The sequence below is a fragment of the Aulostomus chinensis genome, chromosome 23 (assembly GCF_037954235.1).
Source record: "Aulostomus chinensis isolate RoL2024-O1b breed Wild chromosome 23, RoL_Achi_v1.0, whole genome shotgun sequence".
Taxonomy (NCBI): Eukaryota; Metazoa; Chordata; class Actinopteri; order Syngnathiformes; family Aulostomidae; genus Aulostomus; species Aulostomus chinensis.
In genome coordinates this window covers 11,634,091-11,660,874 of record NC_141342.1, presented here as the reverse complement: position 1 = coordinate 11,660,874, position 26,784 = coordinate 11,634,091, and the positions used below count along the sequence as shown (strand labels likewise).

At 42.1% G+C, this 26,784-nt stretch overlaps 2 protein-coding genes across 4 annotated transcripts in view; both read right to left on the bottom strand.

Annotated features, from left to right (window-relative positions):
* Positions 1–25,620, bottom strand: LOC147239551 (liprin-alpha-3-like). 2 transcript variants are annotated; one of them, XM_086195292.1, is made up of 32 exons: positions 25,404–25,620; positions 16,282–17,030; positions 14,236–14,337; positions 13,655–13,819; positions 12,691–12,765; positions 12,531–12,590; positions 12,195–12,323; positions 10,636–10,728; positions 10,355–10,407; positions 9,818–9,911; positions 9,578–9,712; positions 9,325–9,408; positions 9,120–9,251; positions 8,960–9,022; positions 8,690–8,769; positions 8,249–8,435; positions 6,923–7,116; positions 6,588–6,831; positions 6,358–6,497; positions 6,125–6,273; positions 5,946–6,042; positions 5,647–5,728; positions 5,074–5,274; positions 4,921–4,983; positions 4,403–4,429; positions 3,535–3,710; positions 3,348–3,445; positions 3,087–3,262; positions 2,845–2,913; positions 2,280–2,442; positions 1,241–1,309; positions 1–1,144 (listed from the first exon to the last, which is right to left on the bottom strand). In XM_086195292.1, exons 2-31 carry the CDS (start codon positions 16,615–16,617, stop codon positions 1,257–1,259), a joined length of 3,720 nt encoding a protein of 1,239 aa, XP_086051418.1. In that variant the 5' UTR covers positions 16,618–17,030; positions 25,404–25,620; the 3' UTR covers positions 1–1,144; positions 1,241–1,256. The 2 variants fall into 2 exon arrangements, with proteins under 2 accessions (XP_086051418.1, XP_086051419.1); XM_086195293.1 differs by lacking the exons at positions 1–1,144; positions 1,241–1,309; positions 2,280–2,442; ... (3 more) ...; positions 3,535–3,710; positions 4,403–4,429 and adding an exon at positions 4,446–4,725.
* A 1,072-nt stretch (positions 25,621–26,692) lies between these two features.
* plekha4 (pleckstrin homology domain containing A4) overlaps positions 26,693–26,784 on the bottom strand; it is a 14,954-nt gene continuing 14,862 nt past the window's right edge. For both annotated transcript variants that reach the window (XM_086195341.1, XM_086195342.1), the window contains one exon: positions 26,693–26,784. This exon is cut by the window's right edge and continues 1,312 nt beyond it. The gene's annotated coding sequence lies outside the window, so the exon portion shown is untranslated.

The following is a 26,784-nucleotide window of genomic DNA, read 5'->3' as shown; positions in this document are numbered from 1 at the left end:
TGGGTTTTTTTTTTAATTACAGCTTTTACAATCATGATCATTATTGTTATCATATTATATTCAATTATCACTACTCTCCAATAATATGAATTTAAATCATAAGACAATTTTGTTTTCCAAAATGTACACATACAAGTAGCATATCTTAAATGTCCATAATTTGAAACATAGCTCCTTTCCCCCCAACCTCAAATGAAATTACCTTGAAACTAAGTATGAAATGAACATATAGTTTACACACATACATACTGTACATACTTACGTACAATAGCAGTTATCATAAAAAAATGATAAAAATAAAATACACACATTTTACAAAGTCCTTACCCAAGCTTTCACATCATTGGATGATTGACGTTCACTCTAAAATGGTTGATTTTGGCATGCATATTAACACAAATGCTTAACTCGTTATTTTCCAGTCCGAACAGGATTTTTGTCATAAAGCACTTTTCTAATTGTTTTCATTGTCTGTCTTATTCATATTTGTGCATCTCATGTCTTTTTATGGCTTCAAAACATACACTTCACATCCCCTGTGTACAATTACACCCCCCCCCCCTTCCAAAAAAACGGTGACTTTTCCAGAGTTTGTTCTGTTACAACTCTAAAGTGGAGTAAAATCACCTGATTGGATGTGTATTGGGGGATCTTTCTCTCTCTCTCTCTCTCCCTCTCTCTCTCTAACTCTCCCTCTCTCTCACTCTGAACAGGAATGCATTTTTCACACACAAAAAAAACAAAACAAAACCCAAAGAAACAAGAATTCATTGTGTCAGTATTGCCATCTCACACTCAAAAATGAAAGAGGAAATCACAACAGGCCATGGTCACTTTCTACAGAATCAAACATCATCATGCCACAGCTATGGGGTGTGAGAGAGAGCGAGAGAGAGAGAGAGAGAGAGAGAGAGAGAGAGAGAGAGAGAGAGAGAGAGAGAGAGAGAGGGAGAAATGGGCTAACAGGCATTTACGCATTTATTTTATCATTTAAAATCATTCACTCCATGTCTTTGATTCTGCGTGAGACATCTCACTAAAACGTTATTGGTCACTTCCAAGGGTCCATTTTGATTTTGAGCCACTGATTTTTTTTTCTTTCTTCAGAAATGTGTTTTTCCTTGGGACAGGATAGAGTGGGCTTCTACAAAATGAAACAGAAGACATATTAAGAACCTCAGCACCCGATAAGAGTTTTGATCTTCTATTTTTATTTAAAGATGAGTGGGGTTTTCCTCACCTAGTGTGCTTATCTTTTAGCAGGAATATGTTCTCACCGATCCCGACTCTGCTCTCGGACCGGAGTTCACTAACAGAGACAAGGACATGATGTTTAGTACATTGTCATCGCATCATAAAGAACCATGACGCAGCTCTTCTTTTTCCTCCTCATTATCTTCACGCCTCCTAATTCGAACTGCAACTTCTGTGTAAAAACAGGAAAGTGTTAGGTTTCTTCAAACTGTTAAAAAATGGTGGCGCAGCATGACGAACTCTGGGCTCGCCTCCTAGATGTACAGTAGATGAAGGGCTGATTTTAAGTTAAATAAAACACAATTCTATTTCCGCCAATAGATCAAGAGGAAGGAGTTCACTGTAGGTTTTTAGATTTAATAAACCAGTCTATCTGTGTCTGTAAAAATCACCTTTAAATCTGAAAATCTATTTTCTAAAATTGATTTTCACTGGGATTGACAGCCTGGAATTGAAGAGACTGGATTTGGATGTGCTTTTTACAAATTAATAAGTAGATGACATTTAATTTGTACATCTCATTCCCATATGGCTAATTGATAAGTCAGTGAAATGAAAAAAAAAAAGATAATAAATAGAACAATCCAGAACTCATTGTATTGCCTTTCAAAAAGTTGTTGTTTTTCTTTTCGCTTTATTTTCAGCTAAAGTCCAACCTTGTCAGAAGATTGGAAGTTTATTTATAAAAACACGAATTTAGGCTGAAGATATTATTACAATTTTCATTTTTAAAAAATTTCATTTATAATTTTTAACATTTTATTTGTACTTATTATGTTTTTTAGCTTTTTTTTAAGTTGCCAATTCGAGCTGCTCCAGTTCCTGCAGCCACGTGACCCCTTTGTATCACTATTTTCATCTGATTGTAAATTAATGAACATCAAGCGTCAAGTTGCGTCGGCATAAATTTGAATAAATGTTAGATCATAATAAGCGTTTACATCATTTTTCCCTTGCAAATATAACGTGTAAACAGGAAGCACGCGTGGCGGCTACAGTGCAGCTGTCAGCGCTCCTCGCCTCACCTTCACTCTGGACTTTTCTCAGGGTGACAGAAGGGGTGGAGATCGCCGAGGCACGGAAGTTGGCAGGTAATGTTTCTGAGGAGTCGGAGGTCACGCCGCGGAGATCCTTCTCCCTGAACATCTTCCTCCACGACGGTGACCTTGTAAATGTTTTTGTGCCATCCTTGTGGAGTCAATGAAATAATACCAGAGATTAAAAATACCAGCTGTAATGAGATTTGTTCAACAAAAGGACTATTTGTTGTGACAGAACACCCCGGTTGCACAGTTTTTAGTCCTACAAGCTGTAACTAAGCAATTAGCAGTGGTGTAAACACAGCTGAACCGCTATGGCACACCAACAATTTGCTGGTGCGCTCAGATGCCACGAAGAAGATAGATAATTCTGTCTAGTTTTTTTTCTCCCAGAAAAAGGAAATTATTCTGCTATGACAAATGTAAATAGAGGGCAACAATATCCTACTGTCGAGTAAAATAGTTCCACAGAAGAAAAACATACACTCTCGCCTTGTGGCAGAAGTGATTATGTTGACTGATTTTCTACTGACAGTCCAATTTGTCGTACCTCATCTGGCCTCCTCTCTGTTCCCATGGAGATGAGAGCATTGTACTCCTTCTCTAGGAGCTGCCTTGCCTGCAAAAGATGGATGAAGAAGAATTTTAAGATTATAATTAAGATAGTTCAAAAGATCAAGATAAGGCCTACTAAAGGGAGTAGCATTGAGAATATCTGATAACAGTTGGGAGATAAACTGTAGAAAATGTTGCTTACAGGCAGTAAAAGTGTTGAGTATATCTCTTGCATACCTGCGTGTTCTGATTGGGTATTTGGAGGAGAAGGGCCAAGTCAGTGTAGTCAAAGGTGTCATCTAGTGCCAAGAGGGCCCCGTGGACCCCGCTTTCTAATAGGTTGTCTGCAAATTCTTTAAGACCAATGGATTGGACCCAACACATGACCCGCTCGTTGGACCACACCATCACGTCTGCGGAGAGGCGGCGCAAGAAAAATGGAAATTAAACATTTTGATGGTGATGAACCAGAATATGGCGACAGGAGGAGTTAGAGACCTTGGTTCTGGTGTTGACTCTCCTCCCTCCTCCTCTCCAGTTCCTTCCTGTCATAGTTCAAACGCTTTAAGCACATGATGCCGTAGTGAAGACTCACCCTGTAAGTAAGAGTGAGAGGGAAATTTTGCTTGACTTTGAGAAAAGAGGAAGGAAGGAGGAAGTTGAGATGAAGATGCGGATAAATCACCTGTGGAAACTGTCCACCATCTTCAGCTGGCCCCTCAGTTCTTTCTTAGTGAGGTGATCTAGCATGCGGGCGTCCACCAGTGACTCCATAAAGTAGGAGCGATACTGGGGCAAACCCAAACTGGGGAGCCACTCATTTCCCACCCACTCGTGGTTCATGTCTCCATAGGCCAGGATCTGGGACAAGGACATATTGCATTATTAACAAGTGGAAAATATAAAACTTCTTTAATTACTTCAATTTCTCAACAACAGTAATTTCAATCAGCATCAAATACATCAGGTGCATTGCTGGGGTACCAAATAAGTACAGTGCTGAGTTTGAACTTGTTTGGGTAAGCGGCTCTAATAGTTATGCTTTCGTATTTATGCTCTCAACTGTTTGGCCTGTATTACCATAAAGGTCAGAATATGGGTGCACTCCAAACTACAGAGCTTCTCATTTGTGGCGATTGTTGTCTCAATAGCAGCTTTAAACAGCAGCCTGCAGGTTCTCAACAGGCTCCTATTAAAACTGGGACTGCATTACTACACAAATAAACAACAACAACCTGAATCTGATGCAAAACGATGCATCATCGACAACATGAAAAGCAAATAGAAGTGACTATGGTGGTTTGCTGGCATGGAGTCCATGTTAACCTGATTAAATATGGACTTAACTAGTTGAACCATTTAAACCAGAAATATGTGGGTTGTCAGATTTTGAGAACATCCTCAAACATTTAGGTGGCTCTCCTATGGACTGTTTGACTACTTAATCTGCAGGAAATCTGGACCAGTTAACACAGAGCACGTCATTAAGCATTAGTAAAGGATTTATTCACTCTTTGTTATCCGATTATTACATTTTACAGACTGAAACTCACCTGGTCCCAGCTGAACTCTTTCTGCTCCTTGTGGTTCAGGTGGAGAAATGATGAATGGGACAGGGCACGGAGAAGTGGTGAAAAAGATGGAGTGTGTTTTTGTGTGTGTGTTTGTGTGCGTGTTATGGTAAATAGGAGTCAGGGCAGAATGGAGAGGAGGAGTCGGAGGAGTACGGGAAAGAGGAGGAGGAGGAGGAGGAGAGGAAGGAGAGGGAAGGCAGAAGGAGGAAACGTCTTGTTAGTGAGTGAGAATTAGTCGGAAAAACACTTATAGTAAAACAGATTTTGAGGGAATAGTAAGGGAAAGGTGTAGCCATACACGCCTAATCAGAGACAAAGAAAGAGAAGAAAGCTTGTCAAGGTCATCAATAATGACACTAGGAGTAATATTATCTTATACTGGTATGATACGTTACTTCACATAACATAGACAAGCACAGCATTGTGCTAGAGAAACTTTAGAATATCAACTCTGAATTCTGTTTGGATTTGATGAGAAATGTAATCATCCGTCTTACTGGTTTGGTGGCAGCGGTGAGAGACTCCATCTCAGCATGTGTCATCCAGATATTACTGGTCGACTGTGACGAAAGGAAACATGGAAAATCAGGCTCTTTTGTTGATATGACTTGCCTGTTTTGTTTTTTAACGCTCATGTTTAGGAGCCTTACTGAGCGCGTGCTTGCAGGTGCAGACGGACTGGTGAGGGAGACCATTTCCTGGATGGCCAGGCGGAGTTTGAGCCTGTGTAGAGGGTTGCTTATGCCGATCTCTCTCTGGATCTCCGTGTCCGACAAATTGGCCATAATGGCGCCGCTCTTCACGTTGGCGCGACACGCTGCAACATACCATGCCGGCATTCCTACCCACAGCTGGGTAAATGGAGAGTGGAAGATGTGGTGCGCAGTGAACACTATGTAGACGGTGCAATAAAGATACTTGACAAAATATCAGGTGACTGGAACCAGTGGTTAGTTGGCTATTTGCTGCAAATAGCCAGTGTACCACTAATCTCAACCTGACCTCATTACTAAAATTAACCCTCAGATTTATCCCTACGAAGAACAGGGATAACTCTAGCATGGAGAATTAAAAAAATAAGAGATTAATTCAAATCATTTAAATGATTTTTTTTAAATCATTGCGTAGCATACAAAGCACATTATCTCATACCATCCCAATAAAAACATTTAAAATAAATTCAATTCAATTAAATCATTTGACGGCTGCATAGCAAACCATACCTCTAGCCATGTTACCACAGTTGGACCATCCCATGAGGCGAAGGGCAGGCCCTGACGACAAGCTTCTTCTAAAAGGTCATGCCTGGCAAAGGAAACAAGAAAGGCTTAAAGAAAACGCACATTATATCCCCTTACCCCCATTTTGATTTTATAAACTGACATGCAAATGTGAAGTTTTTAATGCTGAGATTTTTGGATTTTATCTCACAGTGACATAAATGTTTTGGAAAATGGATTTGCCTGACTAACATACAAGTCCAAATAATTATTTTAAAATGTGTCGTGATGGCGGCTCTCACTTCTTTTTGCTTCGGCGGTCTTTTTCCACAGTTCCAGTCCCAAGTTTAGCAAGGCCTAATGGGTCTGCTGGACCCAGATCGTCTGATGGTGTGGAGGCTGGGAAGGTTAAAAATAGTTATTGATGTTTATATACGTTGGATTGCAGTAACACTGAGCAGTTTTGAGTTGATTAACTAACCAAGTGAAGTTGATTCCCGCCCAGGAGCGCCGATCCTTCCCTTCTCCTTTTTACCAAAGAGACGACCAATAGATGACTTGATGCTTTTCTTTTTGCTGGCTTTGTGGAGGGAGTCCTGGCTAGCAGTGGTGGCCCCATCAGCCGAGAGACTTTAAAACATACACATCAAGGATATCAACAGATATACTGGAGACATACTTTAAATACTTATGAATGGCCATTCTTGTGCGTACCTGCGGAATTCCCGGTGGTCATCAAGGCCTGCCCCTGGGTGAGTGTGTGTCATGCGGTCCAATCGTAGAGCTCGAGGAACAGGCGGAGGGGTGGAGTCAATCAGGGCAAGCGCTCGGCATTCTTCGCCATCTTTGCTATTCTGCAGGGTGGAGATGAGTCAGTAGATTTATAGATGCATGTTTCTTGTAAAATCTTTATTTAATAACCCATCTCAGCTTCAACAGAGTACCTGTCTGTCGGTCTCCCTAGCTGGGGAATGTGGCAGACGAGGGGTGGAATGTCCAGAACTGGGAGGTGAGGGAGACGCCAACGTGGACGAGGTGATAGAAGGAGTCATATAACCTCTCCCAACACTGTCCCTTCCTCCCAGCGAGGAGGGTGGAAGAGGTGGTGCATCGAGGGCCACGCTGCTGACCCGACTCTCGATCTCCTCTGCCCTCAACTCTGTGCTCTCTTTTTCCTCTTGAATCAGCCTGAGAGGAGAGGAAAGGAGAATAATTGTTTGAGAAAGCCAAGATTTTTGCCAACATTTTTAATAAAGGGTAAAAAAAACCCAAAACCTACTTAATCTCCTTGTTGATGGCCTCCAGCTGCTCCTGTAGCATGATGGCCAATGTTTGTACGTCTGTCTGACCGCTGGGGGAGAGCAGCTCCGATCCAAACAGAGTCTCCCTGTCCTCTTCATCGTCAGAGCAGCCCCCCTCCACACCACCCTCAAAGCCCGGACCCAGCATGGTGCCACTGTCCCACTCGCCATACTGGGAAGACAGAAAAATGGCAGCAAGGATAAAAGGAGTTACAAATTTTAAAAAGTAATTGTTGAAATGGAAAATTTATTTAAAAAACATTAATGATAAAAATCATCTTTTAAAAATGGGCTGGATAACATAAATATTGTCAAAATTGGATCATAGGTGGATTTTTATTTTATCAAAAATTCTAGAAATACTGTTTGAATCAGTATTGCAGTAACAGTACTTCTCATTACTGTGCGACACCAGTATGATGAACATCTCTTGATCTGATATGAAGATATACTGAAATGTGAAACGTATTGAATCACTATTCATTCATTGTCTTTATTGAGTGTGTAAAGTTTATTGCCTAAAAAGAATAATTACTAAAATAATCACCAGATAATACGAATATAATACAAAGATATAATCATTCATATGTTGCAATGATTGAGCTTATATTTATTCCTGCTTATATTTAAAGCTACACTGGTTCACTTTCATACCCCTTAATATGTATGCATGTATATATATATATATATATATATATATATATATATATATATAATTCTTTATTCTATATATAGATATTCTTTATTTCCTCTATTTGAGTGGGAGCACCTGCAATACAAGAACTTCCCCCTTGGGATCATTAAAGTATGTTTGATTCTGATATATCTGATATGTTAAGATATTATTTGAATATAATACGGTGGTGCAGTGGTCAGCACTGTCACCTCACAGCAAGAAGGTTCCGGGTTCGAGTCCCGGCTCCAGCACAGGATCTTTCTGTGTGGAGTCTCCATGTTCTCCCTGTTCCTGTGTGGGTTCTCTCTGGTACTCCAGCTTCCTCCCACAGTCCAAAGACATCAAGGGGGACGAGGCTGATTGATACTCTAAATTGACCGTAGGTGTGACTGTGAGTGTGAATGGTTGTCTGTCTCTATGTGTTGGCCCTGTGATGGACTGGAGACCTGTCCAGGGTGAACCCTGCCTCTTGCCTGAAGCCTGCTTGGATAGGCTCCTTAACAGGATAAGCGGAAGAAAATGGATGGATGGATGAACTATGCTATTTCTAATTTTGTATATCTGTATTCTTCTGTCTACTATCTTGACTTAAATATCTCTATCATCATCATCATCATGAGACAAACACCTTGTTACTGTCGTCTCTAGCCGGCCCCCACCGGCCGCGGTGCGTTCGCCTGACCACCACCCCACCAGATGAGCTGCTGTAGCCAGCTGGGAGTGAGCCACCACCCTGGGGGTACCGCAGCTCTGAGGCGCTCCCTGGAAGAGATCTTCGAAAAAGGGTGGAGGGAAGTGAGCTGACGCTGCCCGCCCTACGGTGAGATCCAGATTTTGATTGTTATTGCACCGGACTCAACGGATCATTTCACCTGTTTCCCGGATGAAAGTACAGCATTAACTCACAGAAAAGAAAGATTTCAAAACAGCAAGTATCAACATAACATTTGCATATCATTTCTTTTTCATGTAGTTTTTTTCAAGGACCCACATATTTATATATTTGGTCATGACTGAATATGGGACATCCGGTATGAATAAATTCTCAGTAAGTGTCATTATGGCTGACCTAGAGTAAGACGAGCCAGGCCGGCCTCTCAGCTGATCCAGCTCCAGTTGGATTCGCTCCAGCTCAGCGAGGAGCTGCTCCTGTAGAGCAAAAAAAACAAAAAAAACAAAAAAACACCCAGCGATTTGGAATTGCTTTATCTTTGGGAAGTTTTAATGTTCCAGTGAAATTTAGTTCTGTAGAAGGTTGAGTCATACTCCAGATTCTTTTTGGGATGGGATTGTACAATTTTACACAGAAAATTTGAATATGAGAATAAAAGCTGAATACCTTATTGGCAAGAAGATCATCTTGGATTTTCTTCATGTTGGCCAATTCCTCTGAAAGAGCATTCTGGCACATCAAGAGTTATAATGGTTTTTTAGCATGTAGTTCTATTTCTGCTAAACCACAAAATAATTCTGCATCACTCATTGAATCATCTCATCACCTTCTCCTCCAGTGCTGCCATCCTTTCTTTGAGATGGAGCTGGAGTCTCTCATTGGACTCAGACAAAAGTTTGTCCACAGTATCTGAGAGTCGTTTGTTGTGTTCGTCATTCATCTTCTCCCTCTGCCTCGCCTGGAAGGATGCAAGGAGTTTTAATTTGCCTCAAAACAGGGAATACAATCGGAGGCAGGCGAGATGATGTTACCCTCTGTAACTCTTGGTTCTTCTCCTCAAGTTGAGCCTCCATTTGCCGTAGTCGCTCCTCAAAGTTCCCATGCCGCTCTTCTGCCTACATGAGAGAGAGAGAGAGAGCGAGAGAGAGAGAGAGAGACAGAGAGAGAGAGACAGAGAGAGAGAGAGCGCTTATAATACTCATCTTGGAGTGACTGCATCCATTTTCTTTTCAAAACAGTGACATTCTTCACTAAATCGGAGTGTCTGGACAGGACTTAAAGTACCTTATTGAGAGCAGCAACTCTTTGAGCCAGCTGGGCTTCGATCTCAGGCAGCGTCTCTGCCCTCTGCAGGGTCTGCTGGAGCTTCTGCTTGGCTTCATCCAGACGCTCCTGAAGTTGCCTGTTCTTCTCTTCGCTCTGAAAACACAGAGGATGGACTGTGACTGGCAAGCATTTTACTTCATTTAATAAAAGTTGAAAGTATTTGAGATTTTTTTTCAGTAGCTGAGTGATATTTCTTACCTGCCTGTGAAGGGACTCCTTGCTTGCCAACTCATTTTCCAGCTTATCTTTGATATCATGGAGAGACGTCGCCTCCCTCTGGGCGCTGAGGTATCTGCATCCACACACCAATATACAGTATAATGTGATATGCAGTATGTGGTTATTGGGTGCATTCAAAAAGTAAAACGAATGCAGCATGGACAACAATTTGAGATAAATGGGTGATCTGAAGGACACATCATGTTTTGCATGCACTAAAGAAAGAGAGAAAGAGAAAAATGTGACTCAAACTTGTCCTTCATGATCTGAGCTCTGGAATAGCGATTCAAAAATACACGAGGATTCTGACACGGCCGCCTTCTTTATAAAAATTCAACAGCAAATATTATTATGTTAAACAACCCTGGACTGTATGAAGATGTCACAACATCTTTCTTGCGAACACATTGTCAGCCGACAGGTGAAACATATGGCCCTTCTGGTGCCGCCGATGTATGAGATTGTGGGTCAAAAAAGGTGATTATTAATGCTAAGAATAGATGGCACGACGGTTACCTGCGTTCTAGTGTTGTAATCCTTTCCTCCATATCCTCCCTTTGGCAAAGGGCCTGCAGGAGGCAGAGATAAATCATCAGACATGATGTAACTCTTAATATTATTATGTGATAACTGACATCAGACTTCTAAAAACAGGGCCAGGACAGATTAATACATCAGGGGTAACTTGTGATGCATTCTAGAACATATGCCCATTGTGGTCAAATATACACTTGGAGCTCTGGGAATAAAAAGAGCTCAGGGTCTTGGCCAGGAAGAGACAGATTGGCCCAACAGACCTCTTTCACTTCCCGTTGGAGCTTCTGATTGGCCTCCTCTGACTTCGTCACCTCCCTCCTGGCGGCTGCAAGCTGTTCCTCTATTTCCCCAACCTGATGCGACGCCACAAAGGAACACAAGAGGACACAGATTGGACCTAAAATGAGTCAGTGTTAACTCAGCCCAACGCCAGAGCGTAAATAGATAGTGACAGCAAGAGTGATTGATTACAAATGTCTGTCAGGTCAATGTAACACTCTTAAAATGCACCAGTGACAAAAGTGTAACATGCTGACTTGAGATTCGCACACATCTAATGCAATGAACCAGAGACAGAAAGTGTCTTTCTCCTGTTTTCTGTTCCACCTTCCCCCATCACGGTGGGAAAGGTCAAACCATTAGAACACTTGGACATCAGTCATTGAATGAGTTTTGCTGTATGACACTCTACTTTGCTGCATAACTTTTTAAATAGTACTTTTTTGGACATAATTATACAGATTTCCAATGCAGCTGCAATCGTGTAACTGTCCACTAGAGGGAGGAGGGAGACCAGTAGAAATAGACTTATTTATAATCATCCTCAACTGTAATCCTTTTACTTTGGATTTTATGATAGAAATGCTTCTTTGCACTACAAAAATAGAAACTATTCATTGTCAAAGTAAATTTTCAGTATATGAACCAAATGAGGAAACATATCAAAAACACATATAGGTCACAAATAAATATTAAAGTCGCCAGCAAATTCTTTAAACGTCCAACAGGCGTGTTTTAAGGAAGGCATTTAAAAGAATTTATTCTTACAGCGACATCAGCTCTATCTCTTCTGTTCCAAGTGTAGAAAAAGGACATTATTTGTACTAAACATTAATTGAACTGCTCAGCAGAGCTTCACTGTGGCTACCGCTAATGGTTTTTTTTTTATATATAAAACACACACCTTTTGTTTTTGTTTGTTGTTACAGGACAGTCATGAAGATAGGATACCATTCATATTTGAACTCAGTGAACTGATGCGTCACCCAAGGGTAGTTTTACTCTACGACTAAAATTATGTAAAAGGGTGAGTCTCATGGAGATGTGGCTACAATTGGGCCCAGACTGATCAGTAATTAGGAGCAAAACTTAGCTCAAAATTCTGTTCGTATTTTATTATTGTATTTCAACAAGTGATGGTTCTCATTAACTAAACGGACTCACTTCCTGGTCACAATCACCACTAATCTTGATTTTCCTCCTGATCTTAACCTCAGTGTAGAACCAGAAAAACCTTTAAATGGAGTATTACGATATCAAGATGTATTAAAATTGTTGCACCAACTTCCTCAGCCAGTGCCTCCTCAAATTGCAAAATATTGGTATTGAATTAACTCAGAGTTTATAATGTGTCATTAGGGGGTACTCCAGAAGAATGTTTATTGCTGCAAAAATACTTTGGACCTTTTCCACTTTTGCAGCAAATAGTCAATCAATTCAACATTTTTTGACTGCAGAATGTCCAGTTGAAGCAGAAGAGAAGTCTTCACCCTTCCTCTTACAGGACCTCATCAGGACAGACAGAAACATGCACACCCACCTGCCGGCACATGAGGGCCAGCCTCTCTCTCAGCTGGGAGAGTTCAGCTCTCTGACGCTCTATCTCTCCTTCTCTCTGTCTCTCAAGCTCGCCATCCTCCAAGCCAGCGGAGGGACCATTGGGTAGCCGCTGAAGTGATGACAATATAGGAGAAAATGAGTGATGGAGGGAGAAATATTCCGTTAGAATACTTTGAGGTTGCAGCTGAAAATGTAGAGACTTCAAATTCACACTGACACACCATGATACCCGTACAACTACTTTTCTAGTGACTGTCTGGACGCTAACACATATACAAAAACAACTGGAACCAACATCCATAAAACCCTCCCTTACATCTTTCCCGCCGTCCAACCCTTGTTGACGTCTTTTAATTTGGTCTCTTAAAGAGATTACCTGGAGAGGAGAAGGAGATAAAATAGACCAACAGATAAGAATTCTTTTTTTTTTTCCACACCAATGAGTTTATTGAAAATTCATCTAAACAGGAATTCACCTCTTGAGAAGACGCTGCTAGTTGATCCTCTAACATGGACACCCTCTCAAGGGCGACACGGAGCCTCTCTCGGACCTGCATGATGCAGTAGCAAGAAGCGAAATGTGTCAGTTGACTTACATCGATCAAAAATTAAGCTACATTTGTACAGCTACAGTAAATTAGATTGTCTTTAAGTAACTACTCTTTGTTGACCTTGCTCTGATGGCACTATGTAGCCAATGAAGAGGCTAAATCACAACCAAATTTCTTCTAAAATAGGGGAAAAAATTGTCAACATACAATACTATCAGCTTTAAGGCTGAATCTTTGGAGCAAATATGAAATATTTGGGTCTGTAGTTACTAAATGCTTCACTAATACTACTAATCCGCGACGACAGTGTTTTTTGAAAGCATGCTATAGACCTTTGTAAAGCTGAGAGTACCAATGGCTCTGTGGGTGCAACACCTTTTACAAGTGAGCTATTGCGCAGTATTTTACACATAAATGAATATACTTTGCTGTCAAGGCCTCGCTAAATGAGTTCATATGACACTAATTGAGCTAACATATATTTCTGGATTTCACAGCATATAGAGTTTGGTTGTGTGTCAACATTCTCGCACTGCCGTCTGAGCTAACTACTTCCAGTTAGCGCTCTGTTAACTTGAATGTAATACATTTTTTAATGGTCTTTTCTAGACTTTCCAAATGTCATCAGACTAAACAGTCAAAATTCTGTTTGTGAAACAATTTTGCAGAGGTTGTGTGATGCTAGAAGCTATCATAGTATTATAGTAGGCTAGTAGGTATCATAGTAGGCTACAGCGGAAGCTGTCACACAAGTGTTGTTAGTTGTTTGTAGTAACTGTAACTGCCAGCAGATGGAGACAAAGGGGCCAGATTATGGCTTTAAAATACGTAACTGCTTTAATTTATTTTAGTGAGGGGTTTTTACTCTTGAGTGAGCAGTTTGATGCACCTTCTCATCCAGGGCCTTGTGGTGCTCAAAGAGAGACTTCAGGGCCTTGAGGACCTCCACCTCACTTGAGACCCCCGCTGGAGACTGGGCTTGTCTTTTTACCACTGTCATCCTTAGACTGCGCTCGTGGCGAGACACCAAACATTCCAGGTGTTCCAGCAACAGCTGTGGGAGGGAATGAGATGGACATGTGACAGGTGATTGCAGTGGGTGGGAAAGAGAGTTTGAAGGACAGGGACACAGAGGATGAGAGAATGAAGAAATTGAGGGAAAGAAACCGCACGAGCAGAAAAAAAGAGACAGACAAGAAGATGAAAAAGGGTCTTAAGAGTGACAATGAGATGAAATTGGGTGGTGAGGAAAGTGCCGGGTAGCAGAACGGGGCAGGGAGTGAGTGGAAGAGATAAGGAACGCAGATACAGACAAAAAAAAAGAGGAATCATGAAAAAATGTAGAGGAGAAAAAAGGGAGAGAGGGAGAAAAATGACTCAGTGTCACACCCACACAACCATAATGGGTGAGGAAGATAACACAGAGGCTGTTACAGTGCTAATAAGCAAAATGGCCGCTAAACATCTTACACGTGTGTTGTTTCTCTCCGCCTTGAGCTCAGCAATCTCCTCTTCCCTCTCCAGAAGCTGCTCCCGGCAAACGTTCAGCTCTTTAGTCAACACAGCAAACTCCTGTGGAACACACACAAGGGGCAAACAAAACAAACGATTTAAATGTATTGTTTAGATAGTTTAAGTCTGCACAGCCGCTTGGGCTGCAAAGAGAGGTTTACAGGATAAAAATAACTCAGAAATGACAAAGCCAAATATGACTTAAAAGAAATTGCAGTTGCTCCTGGCATACAAACACACACACACACACACACACACACACACACACACACACACACACACACACACACACACACTAAAAAAATTAGTTGTGAAACACCTGAGACCAGACATGTACGTGATGATGTAAATCTACATAATAATCATGTGAACATCTGACACAGTTTCCACCAGTGTTCCCTCTTGCTCATCCTCCTTTGTGAACTCATAAATGGATTACATCACACTGTTACACAATGGTTCTGCACTGGAATGCACAAGAGAGGACCCCCCCCCCCCAAAAAAAAATCCTAAAACGAAAAAACAAAAAGAAAACACAATAGCAAAGATGTGTCATTTACAATCCCATTGGGAATACATTTGCAACTCCAGCACAGCGCAAACGATGTTTTACATTATTTGCTTTAAAAAAACAACAACATAGAAAATATGGTCAGTATTTTCTTTTATATCTCCAGAAAACACATCCAAGGCTCCAGTTACTTACTGTTTATGTGAGTAACAATAATGGGCAGATGTTGACGGTCAGGAGTACCTACTTTATGATTGTAAAATGGATGAGAATAGACACAAGAAACAGCACTATGTGAGGAGAGAGAAGGAGCCAGAGAGATCTATACAGATGGTGACACAGTGGGTCCATTGGCTGGTGGCCTTATGGGTTTGTTTCTTGTTTGGATAGGGGTCAGCTTCTCAGTAGGCTTTGCTTGTCTGCTTGTTGTTTCTTTTCTATTTCATCTCACTCTATCTTTATACACTACATCGCCTGTGCTGAATATGCAGCATCACTCAGTGAGCACACGGAAAGTATGAGTTGCACAAATAGGAAATTTATCGATGCTTTTGCCTCAGGGAACTATTTAGGGCCCGACTCGATGTTCTTTTCATTATAAATTCATTTTGTAATTATGTTTTGAACTACTGATACTTTCAATTTCCTACAGCCCAAATGACATCTTCGAATCACTTGTTTTCCATCCACTCATTTTTTTATTCCGCTTATCCGTTAAGGGTCACAGGGAGGCTGGATCCTATCCCAGCTGACATTGGGTGAGAGGCGGGGCTCTCCGTCGCAGGGCCATCAGGAGCAATTAGGGGCACAGTATCTTGCTCAAGGATACTTGGACATTGTCAGTAGGAGAAGTGAGGATTGAACCAGCGACCCTTCAGTTGCTCAACAGCCACTTTACCTCTGAGGCAATGCCGCTCCTGTCATTTATTTCGTTAGACCAAACAGATACAAAATTAATATGCAATTTATTTGCATTTTACATAATAAATAAATAAATAAATAAATAGCTTCAGGAAGCAAATCGTGTGCATGAAGCAAATAGTGTTGTGGCCATTTTTATCTGCCACTTCGGAATCATTCGTATCAAATATATTAGGGCGAAAATAGTACAAATAAAGTATTATATTTTCTAGAAGTACAAACACCTTACTACACAATAAAGGGAAAATCGCTAGAGCAAATATACAAATATAAATCCACTCCATGAGTAGGACATTAGTGAAGGGAACTCTGAAGATGCAGAAGGAGGATTTAACGTCCTCTTTGTATGTGTCTCTGCTTGAACTGTCACTGCAAAGGCTTACTGTCTCATGAGCTCGCTTCACAATGACACACACTCAGAGAAACACTACATCACTAGCCTGATAGCACGGGGGATAAACAGTGTTAGCTCACAGGGAGAAACACACACATAATTGTGCAACCAAAACACACACAGTTAAACTGATTAAACCACATTTTCATGTCCAGATAGTGAACATGCATGGATTTACCTGCGGCAGGGCGATAGATAGCTGCCTCTGAAGGGACTCCTTCTCATGGCTGAGCTCACGGAGGCGGAGCTGAGCGGTACCCAGGCTCTCCTGTGTCTCCCTCAGGTTTTCCAGCAGCCTCTCCCTCTCTGTTAGCATGTTAACCATTAGCGACTCAAGGTTTCCTGTGCTGCCTCCCTCATCTCCTCCACCTCTGGGCTCCCTCCCACCGAAACCCCCTCCACCCATAGCACCTCCAGGGCCACCGACTCCTGCACCAGCAGGAGAGGAAGGACCCCCTCCAGTCCCGCTTCGCCCATCCTCAGAAATGGTGGGCATCACCTCGCACATCATCATGAGATCGTGGTGTGTGTGTCAGTTTTATAAAGAAACAGAGGATTGTGCGTGCAAAATGTTTTGTCTTCGTGCCTTGGGGTTTTATGAGCTTATACTAAAAGTTTGATGTATAAAATATAAATCTTTACATCTTCAGTTTTCCAAAAATATAATTCCTTTGGTCATGTCTACATATCGTCTTCTGTTTATTGCCTTTAATTTGTTCTCGAGCGTTCACTTCTTTGTTTACTTCCTTCACCAAGTCTCAACCTGCATGGTAAATGATGAGAAAGCTTAGGAGCCGTTCTATGGGTGGCTAGGACTGGCAGAGGTGAGGAGGGAAAGGGATCCTGGGGAAGGAAGGGAGAAAGGAAGGCTGACGCTCCTAAATTGTGTCCTCGAGGCAGCGCTTCTCACAGCACTGGGGGTAGGAGCTGAAAAAAAGAGAGGAGAGATTCATCAGAGCCCAACAGTGAACATCAATGTGCATAAGTTCGAAAGGTCACTGAAAGCATGAGCTAGAGTTAGAGACAATACAGAACTGTAATGCCAGCTGATGGTTTGAAATTAGTATTCCGGCTAACTAAATATGTGCTCCTCGGAAACTACATTTTGAGTTATGATTCTCAGTAGTGTAAAACGTTTCAGGGGATTTAGAGAATATCACTTTTGCTATATTAGAAACAAAATATTTAGGGAAATTATACGAGATATATCTTTGCATTAAGACGGGAAACAGGGGGAAATGGGTAATGTAGTTCTGTCTGCAGGCAGAATCAGCAGTGGCGTGTCAAAGCTGACTTGTGTCAAAAACTGAGGCCTTTTCTTCCCTCATCTTTTTGGGTAAATGAGCAACAAACTTGAAACTGGACCACTCTGTTCAGGTGTAAAGCATGCATGTGCATGATCTGAAACCCTAGTACTGGTCCAGTAAAGTACAGTAATGTTAATGAATGCTAACACTCATTTCCTTGCAAGGAAGAAAAGTCCGCTCAAGTTAGCACGTTGGCCTCGTTTAGAAGACTTGATAAGGGTAAGCTTTAAAATCATTAAAAAAAACAAAAAACGGCTGGAGCACTTCTTTGAAGCAGCAGAAGAAAAAGCAAGTAGCCACATTGCTAAGTGTAAAGGGAGCAGCTACAACTACAATGAGCAAAATGGGCTAATGAGACAATAACTGTGGGAATACAGCTTATGTCTTCTTCAGAATCCACATTTTTTTTGTATGCTGAAGAAGACACAGATTTGTATGTTTGCCTAGTGAAGATACTAGGATGACCTAAAGAGACAAATGTTGATTTAGAGACTGAAACGGTTACAGGGCCTGCAAAAGAGTGTCATGTCACATTTAAAGATGTTCTCACTTTCGCCACTGTAGAGAACCAATATTGGCTTTAACCCCATAGTAAAGATCACATTTGTTGAGGCTGAGCACAGCCCTAACCCTAGACAATAGGGGTCAAAAAGAGGACTCGTCACTTTGAGCTGTTCAGGGATATGAATCAACGCTGTGTGGCAGAAATTGGCTAAAGTGCTCAGGCTAAACTGGCAGCAGATAAAATACATGAATGAAAATGTAGGTCACTTTGTGAAATGCTGGACAAATGTTCAGAAGCATTTAGAAGGTAGTTAGGAATGCTTAAAGATACAAAGGCCTCAATCATATTTGAACTGGATGTGCTTCCTCAACTCTACAGACAGGAGAAAGTGCTCAAGGTGCTGGAGGAAGCTAGCATTATATCTCCAGCACCCCACAGTTAAATCACACATGCTACCTCCTGCCCTGTCAGAGGGAACTCTGATCAACCCTTAGTGGAGGCAATACAGTTAGATGAAAGATCCTGACTCCTGAGACTGTTCCAGAGTTAGTTCTGCATCTTCCATATTCTAACCCTACACCGCCGTCAGGAGAGCAGACAAGGGAGAGAAATACCCCAGGCAGAACTCAAATAGGGGTTCCGGTTCCTAAAGTTACAAAGAGTTCTAGGTTTTCTGGGGTTGTTCAGGTTCGCTCAATACTATGTGAGAATTGTGGTGCCACATCTGAGCACAGTGTACGTCAGTGTACGTCAGGGATCCCTCTTCTCTATCCCTCTTTGAGATTTTGGTATTTTGTTTTTCCTGTCAAAAGAGTTTTTTTGGTCATGGAAGTGTTCCTCACCCAGATGGAAGGTGTAACATCAGAGGACGCTGTAGAGAGAGTAAAGACCCTTCAGGCAAATCCTGCTTTTTTTTTTTTTTTTAAATTTCAGTATTCATCAATAGAATTTGATTGATTGCTCAGAAATTGAATGTTTCTGGTTGCTTTTAGCAAATGTAAATAACTGCTAAGAAGTGACAAGTTTTTAGACTACTGTGACCCCAATTCATCAGTCACCTTAGCAGGGGATGAGAACAATAAACCAAAACATCCGTAAAGCCAAACGAAGAGGAACCATTGATTGATATATGGTAAAAATACATTCGCCTACTGCTTTAATATGGAAACGCATTTTAATTTACTGACTATGACTCCCCTTTAAGACACAAGAGTCTGCATGCACTGGCTACTATACTTGCATTAAGTAAAGGGCAATTCTCCTAGCACCATATAACTAGCACATTGTCTATTGTAAGTCTCAGTGAGCTCAGTGATGCTGATGGGTTTTCCTGCTGCTCTGCTGGAGACAAGTGACACAGGGAGTGCAGCGACTCTGATCCACTCAGTACCGGCATCTACAAGAACTGTTCAATGCCACATGAGACGCAAGGACAACAACACTGAGCTATGTTGAATGATGGCCCACAAGGTGGAGGAAAGTTTTCCCACAAAGACAAATGAGTTGCCCACAAAACAGGGTGTGTCCTAAGGGGGACTAGATTGTAGATTTTACCCTCCAAATCAGAAGAGCGTATTGCAAGAGATAAGCTTTGGATGTAGGATGTCAAACACAAGATCCCTTTGGATGGTGGCAAAAACTTGACTTCGATGTGGAGCAAAATTGCAAGGAATGTGAAACATGCCATCTGGAGCACAAAAAAAATCTAGGGAGTTTCCATGTAAACCCTGGAAGAGACTGCCAATAGAATTTACTTTTTAAACAACATGTTCACATGCTTATGTTCAAAAATGCTTGAAAGTGTTTCACATGTCACATATCACCATTGAAGGTACCGTACAAGGGTGAGGAGACTATCTGTCTCCGCAGGTCTACCTGAAAAACCCTAACGGACAATGCTTAAATTTTCAGGTCTGAGAAGTTTCAGACGTTAGTCAAGCAGAATTAAATTCTGCACACCACAGGTGCCCCCAGGTGTCCAGCAGCAAATAGTCTGGCTGAGAGATATGAAGGGCTTTCAAGCAATTCCAAAAAACTTGCTAAAATGTCCCTGAACATTGACGATAAGGTTCCTGTTAGAACATCAGACCCCAACGAAGTGGACAGACCTCCTGCAGATGCTGTCTGGATGGTATTTGGCCTTGCACCTGAGAAGCATTACGTTAAATGTAGTTTCCGCAAAGACCATCGTGACAGCAGAGCTGCAGACAGCAGAAGTGTTAATCATAATATCTGAAACGATTATCTACAGACAAAGACAGGAACGGAAAGCCTAGCTTAGAGTGATCTTAGTTACTGAAAAAGAGGGAAAAGAGTGTTTGCAAATTTCTAAACTGTGGCATCAAAATTTCACACCGTCCTTCACCATGCATTCATTGAGCTTTGGGGAATGGGGACAACTGACCACTTATGCTTGGATGGAAACTCTGAACTATGCCTGTACACATGTTAGCAGTGACCAGGATGACTTCCGTCGGTCCAATAGGAGAACAATTCCTACACCGAAGCACCGAACACCCTAAATTTTCATGCTGACATGGCACATGAAATGTCAGCAGAATGAGGTCACAAAAAATCCCAAAGCATGAACAAAAAGGTCCACCTCCGGACTTGTTACCAGACGCTGATGAGAAAAGTCGGACCCTGTCAGTAGCAAAAACCTGCTTCAGATCATGTACAGTACTTTGATGCTGCTTAATGTTTACCTAATGTATGTCAAGATGGCCAAAACTCAACATAGTCACAAGGATGAAAACTCGGGTTTTTGAGTCCAATGCGTTCTTTAAAAATGTTAAAACTAACACTTCAGACGAAGATAAAATTCACAGAAAATGAATGCTTTGTAAAATGTGTTTATTTGCCTTTAATAATAATTATTATTATTGTTATTATTATTAGAGATTATGTATATCTCAAGGTGCTCAAGTTGTTTTATGTTTCTGTTGTTGTGTTTTATTGTTGTTTAAGACATATTTCTTGACTGTGTTGCTGCACCGACACAAAACTTCTTCTGACCGCTAATAAATTGATCCAAAGTGGGACTGTACAGTAATCAGGTAAATGAAGCTGATTAGTTTATAACGCTGCCATTATTTTAGGCTTGGGCAGAATATAATCTTTAGCTTTAAAAGACTCAAACCCAAGTGAAGTCACAAATCGTTCGCGTTAAAGTCAAAGTTGAGTTGCAAGTCTGATGTGATTTTTTGAGTTGAGACTAAAGTCATTGATTTTGCAGTCTTGGAACAAGGGCCAGTATTTCGGGGTTTAGGGGTGTAGCAAGTGAATATCTGGTCCAGGACTTCCTTGTTTTGTCTGCTGCTCATTGTTTCCAGTCCGAATAGAAACTTGAGACATTTGCATTAAGTAGAGGGACAGTAAACACTGACATCAGCCGCAAGAGCTGGTGGAAGCGGCTGGGGAGAGGGCAGGCTGGGCTTCCTTGCTGAGGCTGCTGCCCCTGCTACCCAGATCAACCAGATAAGTGGAGGACGATGACGACGTACATATGTATACAAATACCCCCCCCCCCCAAAAAAAAAACTAACTAATGAAAAGTGAATTCGTCAAACTACAGCATTCTTCTGACCTTGCATTTCCGTAAATGAGTTCCGTATCTTTTGCAACGGACGGATGCTACTTAGGCCCTCTCAAACGTGATAGGTCAAAGCTACTCAAACAGAAAACAGAAACTACAAGCTTCCCGTCCCGACATGTTTCTCCCTTTCCTCCAGATTCTGTATTTTTATGCAGAATCTGTTCATACAGATGATTCTGTTCTTCAGTGATAACAGTGATGATGTAGTCAGATTTTTACCTGACCAAGCAGGCTAGCTTTTCCATGTGCTTCTAGCCATTATGCTAAGCCACGCTAAGCTAGTAACTTCATATGTGGACAAAAAATGAGGGCGGTATTGATCATCTCATTTTACCATTGACAGAAAAAAAAACCCAGAGTGAGGGATCTTTGCTTAACCCGCTTTGTTGTTGTGAATTATGTTCATATCTTAAATTTCCTTCTTTCTGCTTCACTATGCAAACTGTGGGCCAACCTGTTATAGATCCAGGCAATCAACTGAATGCATTTTGTCCTCTTTCCTTCCATATTCTTCACTGTCTTGTCTACAAGCGCTCACACTGGCCTTTTTACTTTTAAGTGGTTTGGACTGATTTAGAGTCCCATGCTGACTTCTTTACTCCAGCGAGACTGGGCAGAGCAATAGAGGATTTCTTTGTCCAACTAAAATCGTCCATTTTGTGAATCAAACATATTGAGCACAAACTGTCCTCAGCACTTGTGAAAGCAAGTTTTGCCAGTGGTCTTTATTATTATATGGATATCTAGAACCAAAACGGAAACTTTTAGTTGGTAATTGGAGTCCCGAAACATCTCAGAAGTAGCCCTTCATGCTGGTATGCTGGCTAGAGCACTTGGCATCCTCACCATGTATCCCGCTACAAAATATATATATAAAAATCCCTCCCTCCCAGCTCCACTGATGGAGAATCACTGATGCAAAACTTAACTGGCAATAGCTGCGTTTCCTAAAAGTGCAGTGCTCCAAGGGAAAAACAGGAAATTAGACTTTGGAATTATCATTAACTTCTCTACCACATTGTTGGCGAGTAACTACCAGATTAATCCAGGAGTAGACCAAGACAGGGAGGCCTCAGCATCCTCAAATATCAGACCGGAGAGAAAAAATGAGAGGGGGAAGAGAATACAGCGGGGCTAATTGGAGGACATCTGACTGATTGAGATCTAAACCGAAGTCAAATCATTTATTAGTTTGAGGTATAAGTTTATTACAGTTGTTATAATCACTGTAGTATCCACTTTAGAACTGGTAAGCTCTTTCATCAAAGGGACCACATGGGAAACAAATTATGATACATATTTTTGCGTCTTAAGATTGTCAAGAAACATGATGTTATGTATTTTTTCTGTTCAAACCCACTTTGACATCCATAATAAAAAGGAAGGCATTTTAAATCTGAGGCTTTCCACTGTGTAAAGAATGTTAGTGGAGGGACATTTTAGACCACAGGACAACTCTCTGTCTTTCAGGTCTTTGATGAAGGAGGAAGCAGGCTACAACAGTAGCTGATTTACTACATATAAATCACAACGCCTGGATATACACTGTAATTAAAGTACCCAGCTTATAAACCTGTCATGCACTCAGTTTAGGAAAATCTTCATTTCCAGCAGCTCTTCATTAGCACAGCAGGATAATATAATTACTGCAGACTATTGTACATGTTGCAACTATAAAAATCAGTGCACAGCTCACAGTCATGCTTCACTGTCTTCTTTCTGTGTCACATGATGAGTCTGTGCTTGGAAGCAAAAAGAAAGAAGAAAAAGAGAAGAGATTCATCGTTGGAGTCTTGATTTAGTCCAAGCAAAGCATAAATGTGCAGCCTGCAGTTTTGACTCAAGCATCAGCTGTGAGCTCACTGGTGCGTGTGTGCACGTGTGTGTGTGTGTGTGTGTGTGTGTGTGTGTGTGTGTGTGTGTGTGTGTGTGTGTGTGTGTGTAAGAAACAGAGGCCTCTCTATATAGCGTGTTAAAATGACTGACTAGATGTAGTAATCATGGAACAGCTTCATGAGAATTCTTGGGACATTTTCTTGCAATTCTGCCACATGAACAGGTGAAAACATTTTTCTGTAGCTACTGTAGCTACTGTAGCTACTGCAGCTACGTTACATTCAGGGTCCAGCTTGTGTCACGTGTGTGCACATGCACATGTGTTTTTCATACTATGATTGCCTACATCACCACTACCACCATCATCATCATCATCACCATCACCCTTCACTGCCTTGTGGCCACCTGCCCATGTAGAGGACAGCTTCACATCACTAGGACTCCAAGTATGCTTTGGGTCATTTTCCTCAGATATTTCTCTCAAAAAAAATGGTAATGGGAATTATCATCGAGAGAGAGAGACAGAGAGAGAGAGTGAGAGAAAGAGAGTGAGTGAGAGAAAGAGAGAGCAGCACAAACAACTCCTCTCCAGCAGACACTGGGGCGGGGGATAGAGTGAGAGGGGTTTGCAGGCTCCCACAGCCGCCGACAATGAAAACTGGGGAGGGGGGGGGGGGGAGCGGTTCTCTGCAATCGTGTAAATGTGAAATCACCTCCCCAGCAAAGAGATGCATGCACGCGTTCATGGCATTTTCAAAATAAATAAATAAATAAGCAGCGCATATAGGGACTGATAATGCCCCCTCCTCTCTCTCTCTCTCTCTCTCTCTCTCTCTCTCTCTCTCGCTCCCCTCTATTTCCTTTTTCCCACCCCACCCCCCATTTTAATACCATAAAACAGAGCCCCCCACCCACCCCCGCAAGAAACGCATCATTGGAATCGATAAGTGATTGTCGGCAGCTGGGCAAAGGAAAAGAAAGCTCCGGGATCCGGTCTAATATGCTCTTATTTCCGCTGGCATTCTCACTCCATACTGGGCTAATGGGGAAATGACGAGGCTCTCCAGATGACAGCTCGACGAGAGAGAGAGAGAGAGAGAGTAAGCGAGAGAGACACAGAGAGAGAGAGAGAGAGAGAGAGAGAGAGAGAGTCTGTGGCTATATACCTCCATTCTGGATGTATATGTTGGAAAAGACCACTCGATGACAGACGCACGGGCGCGCACCAGAGCGCACACATGCGAACGCCACACACACACACACACACACACACACACACACACACACACACACACACACACACACACACACACACACACACACACAGCATATGCATTCTTCTAGTAGAAATCTCAGAGTTGGGTATTGAAGTGGAATTGGAACAAAATGGCAATTAGGCAAACAGGAAGAAGCCAGCGCGGTAGCCGGCTGTGAAAAGCATCACGTCAGGAGGAGGAGGAGGAGGAGGAGGAGGAGGAGGAGGATGGCTCCCCCCCAAAAATGCACATTTTCAGCTGGGCCTTAACCTCTCCAGACAGTACAGAAGTAGAATACTCCACAGGCCCGGTGACACCACAGGCACCAACTGGGAGGTTGAACTACAAAGCGCCCAACGGCACAGGCTTAGTTACAGCCATGATTAATTACCAGCAACACATAGTTGGCCAATATACGGTGGTGGCATCTCTCTCTCTCCCCCTTCTCTGTCTTTCTTCACTTCACCTAACTAAACGGACGCGAGCGAACAAGCGCGCCCTAAATAAAACGTGCTGCAAACACACCTGTCAATTGTAGGCATATAGCCTACACACACACACACACACACACACACACACACACACACACACACACACACACACATACACACACGCAAACACACACGCAAACACACGCAAACACACATTCACACACACCCTTGACAACACGCGCACACACACACACACACATTCATACAGCCTTACATTTGTGCATGCATATTCCACCATCCGCGTTCCGTATTATTTCCCTTCTCGCCGGAATCTGGGTTGCGATGGGGCGGTGTGAAGTTGCATCCTTACCACAGTCATCGCGGGGTGCCTGTAGTGTCCATGTTTGACGTTAAATATTCCTTAGGTCCATCTGTCCGTGTCTCTGCGCCCCTCATCCGAACCAGAGTAACGCTGTGTTATTTTCCCTCCTCTCCTGTCTCTCTCTTTTCCACATGTAAACGACGACCAGGAGGAGGAGGAGGATGAGGAGGAGGAGGAGGAGGTGGAGGAGGTGGTGGTTGGGGGGGTGGGTGGTGGGGGGCACGGTGAGAGACGATACGCCACCTTACCACAGACTCCCCCTCTGTCGGATTGGAAGGTAATGGGTCTTAAAGAAACATTCTCTCAGCATTCTCCGCATCCCTGTGATTTACGCGCGCGCGCACGCACCCATGCGCACGCGTAGGCCAATCAAACACCTGATTATACGGCGTGTGTGTGTGTGTGTACACGCGGGAGAGAGAAGTGCAGACGTTTTTACTCGCGTACAGTCCAGATTACGGTGCTCATATCCACTAAAGCAATTAAAAGGAAACAATAAATATGGTGACAAGATGCGAACACATTGTTATCAGTCATAAACCAGCTACAAGAAAGATGGATGACGCTGTAGAGGCCCAAATATGGACCTGAAAATCGGGTTGTATTAAAGACTAATATCCAGTATTCTGAGGCAGCTGTAACTGCCGTTACACATTGATTTTGTGGAATATTTTACCCTTTATCACGGGATACCAACAGGAATGAATACCGAACGTAAAAATAAATGAATGAATAAAACGCACAAAACGTGACAGTAATCATATTCAATAATGTCATGGATGCTTTAAAGCGGATCTCCTCGCATCTACTGCGATTGCCAGTTCGCGTCTGTGGTTAGAATCCTGTTTCACAATATGAACTCACTAGCGCGCATTTAAGATTTAATCTCTAATCTGTTATCAATATGCACACACTCATATTGATATCACATTTGTAAACAGATGAGCCTGTGTGTGTGTGTGTGTGTGTGTGTACATGTGTGTAGCTCAGTAGCTTAAACATAAGGTGGTGCTGTCTTTAAGAGAGAAAGAGAGAGAGAGAGGGGGAGAGAGAGCCTGGGAAGGGGTGATGTAATGTGTTCTCAGACAATGATGTCATCGACTGAGACACGGCAAGGATTTAAAGTGACAAAGACATTTTTTTTCTTTTTTTTAGTGGCTCCATCTGCATCAGGTCTTGTCAGAGAGCAGCACCCAGGAGACCTTCACCAGGGGAGAGAAATGAGAGGGGGGGGGGGATCTACATAATAATCCCAAAATGAGCTCTTCATACCGCACACGTCTTTATTAATATGTGACACACAAACACATTTAGTTACAATTACAGGGTTATTTTGCCATCCAAAAAGCAGCCATTTTCTCTCATTTGT

Excerpts from the sequence above, each read along its gene's own strand:
- LOC147239551 (XM_086195292.1), bottom strand. The coding sequence starts at position 16,617 with ATGATGATGTGCGAGGTGATGCCCACCATTTCTGAGGATGGGCGAAGC. Across the intron at positions 8,770-8,959 it reads ATGATCTTCTTGCCAATAAG|GAGCAGCTCCTCGCTGAGCT; the intron begins GTATTCAGCTTT and ends TTTGCTCTACAG. Across the intron at positions 2,443-2,844 it reads CAGAGAGGAGGCCAGATGAG|GATGGCACAAAAACATTTAC; the intron begins GTACGACAAATT and ends TGACTCCACAAG.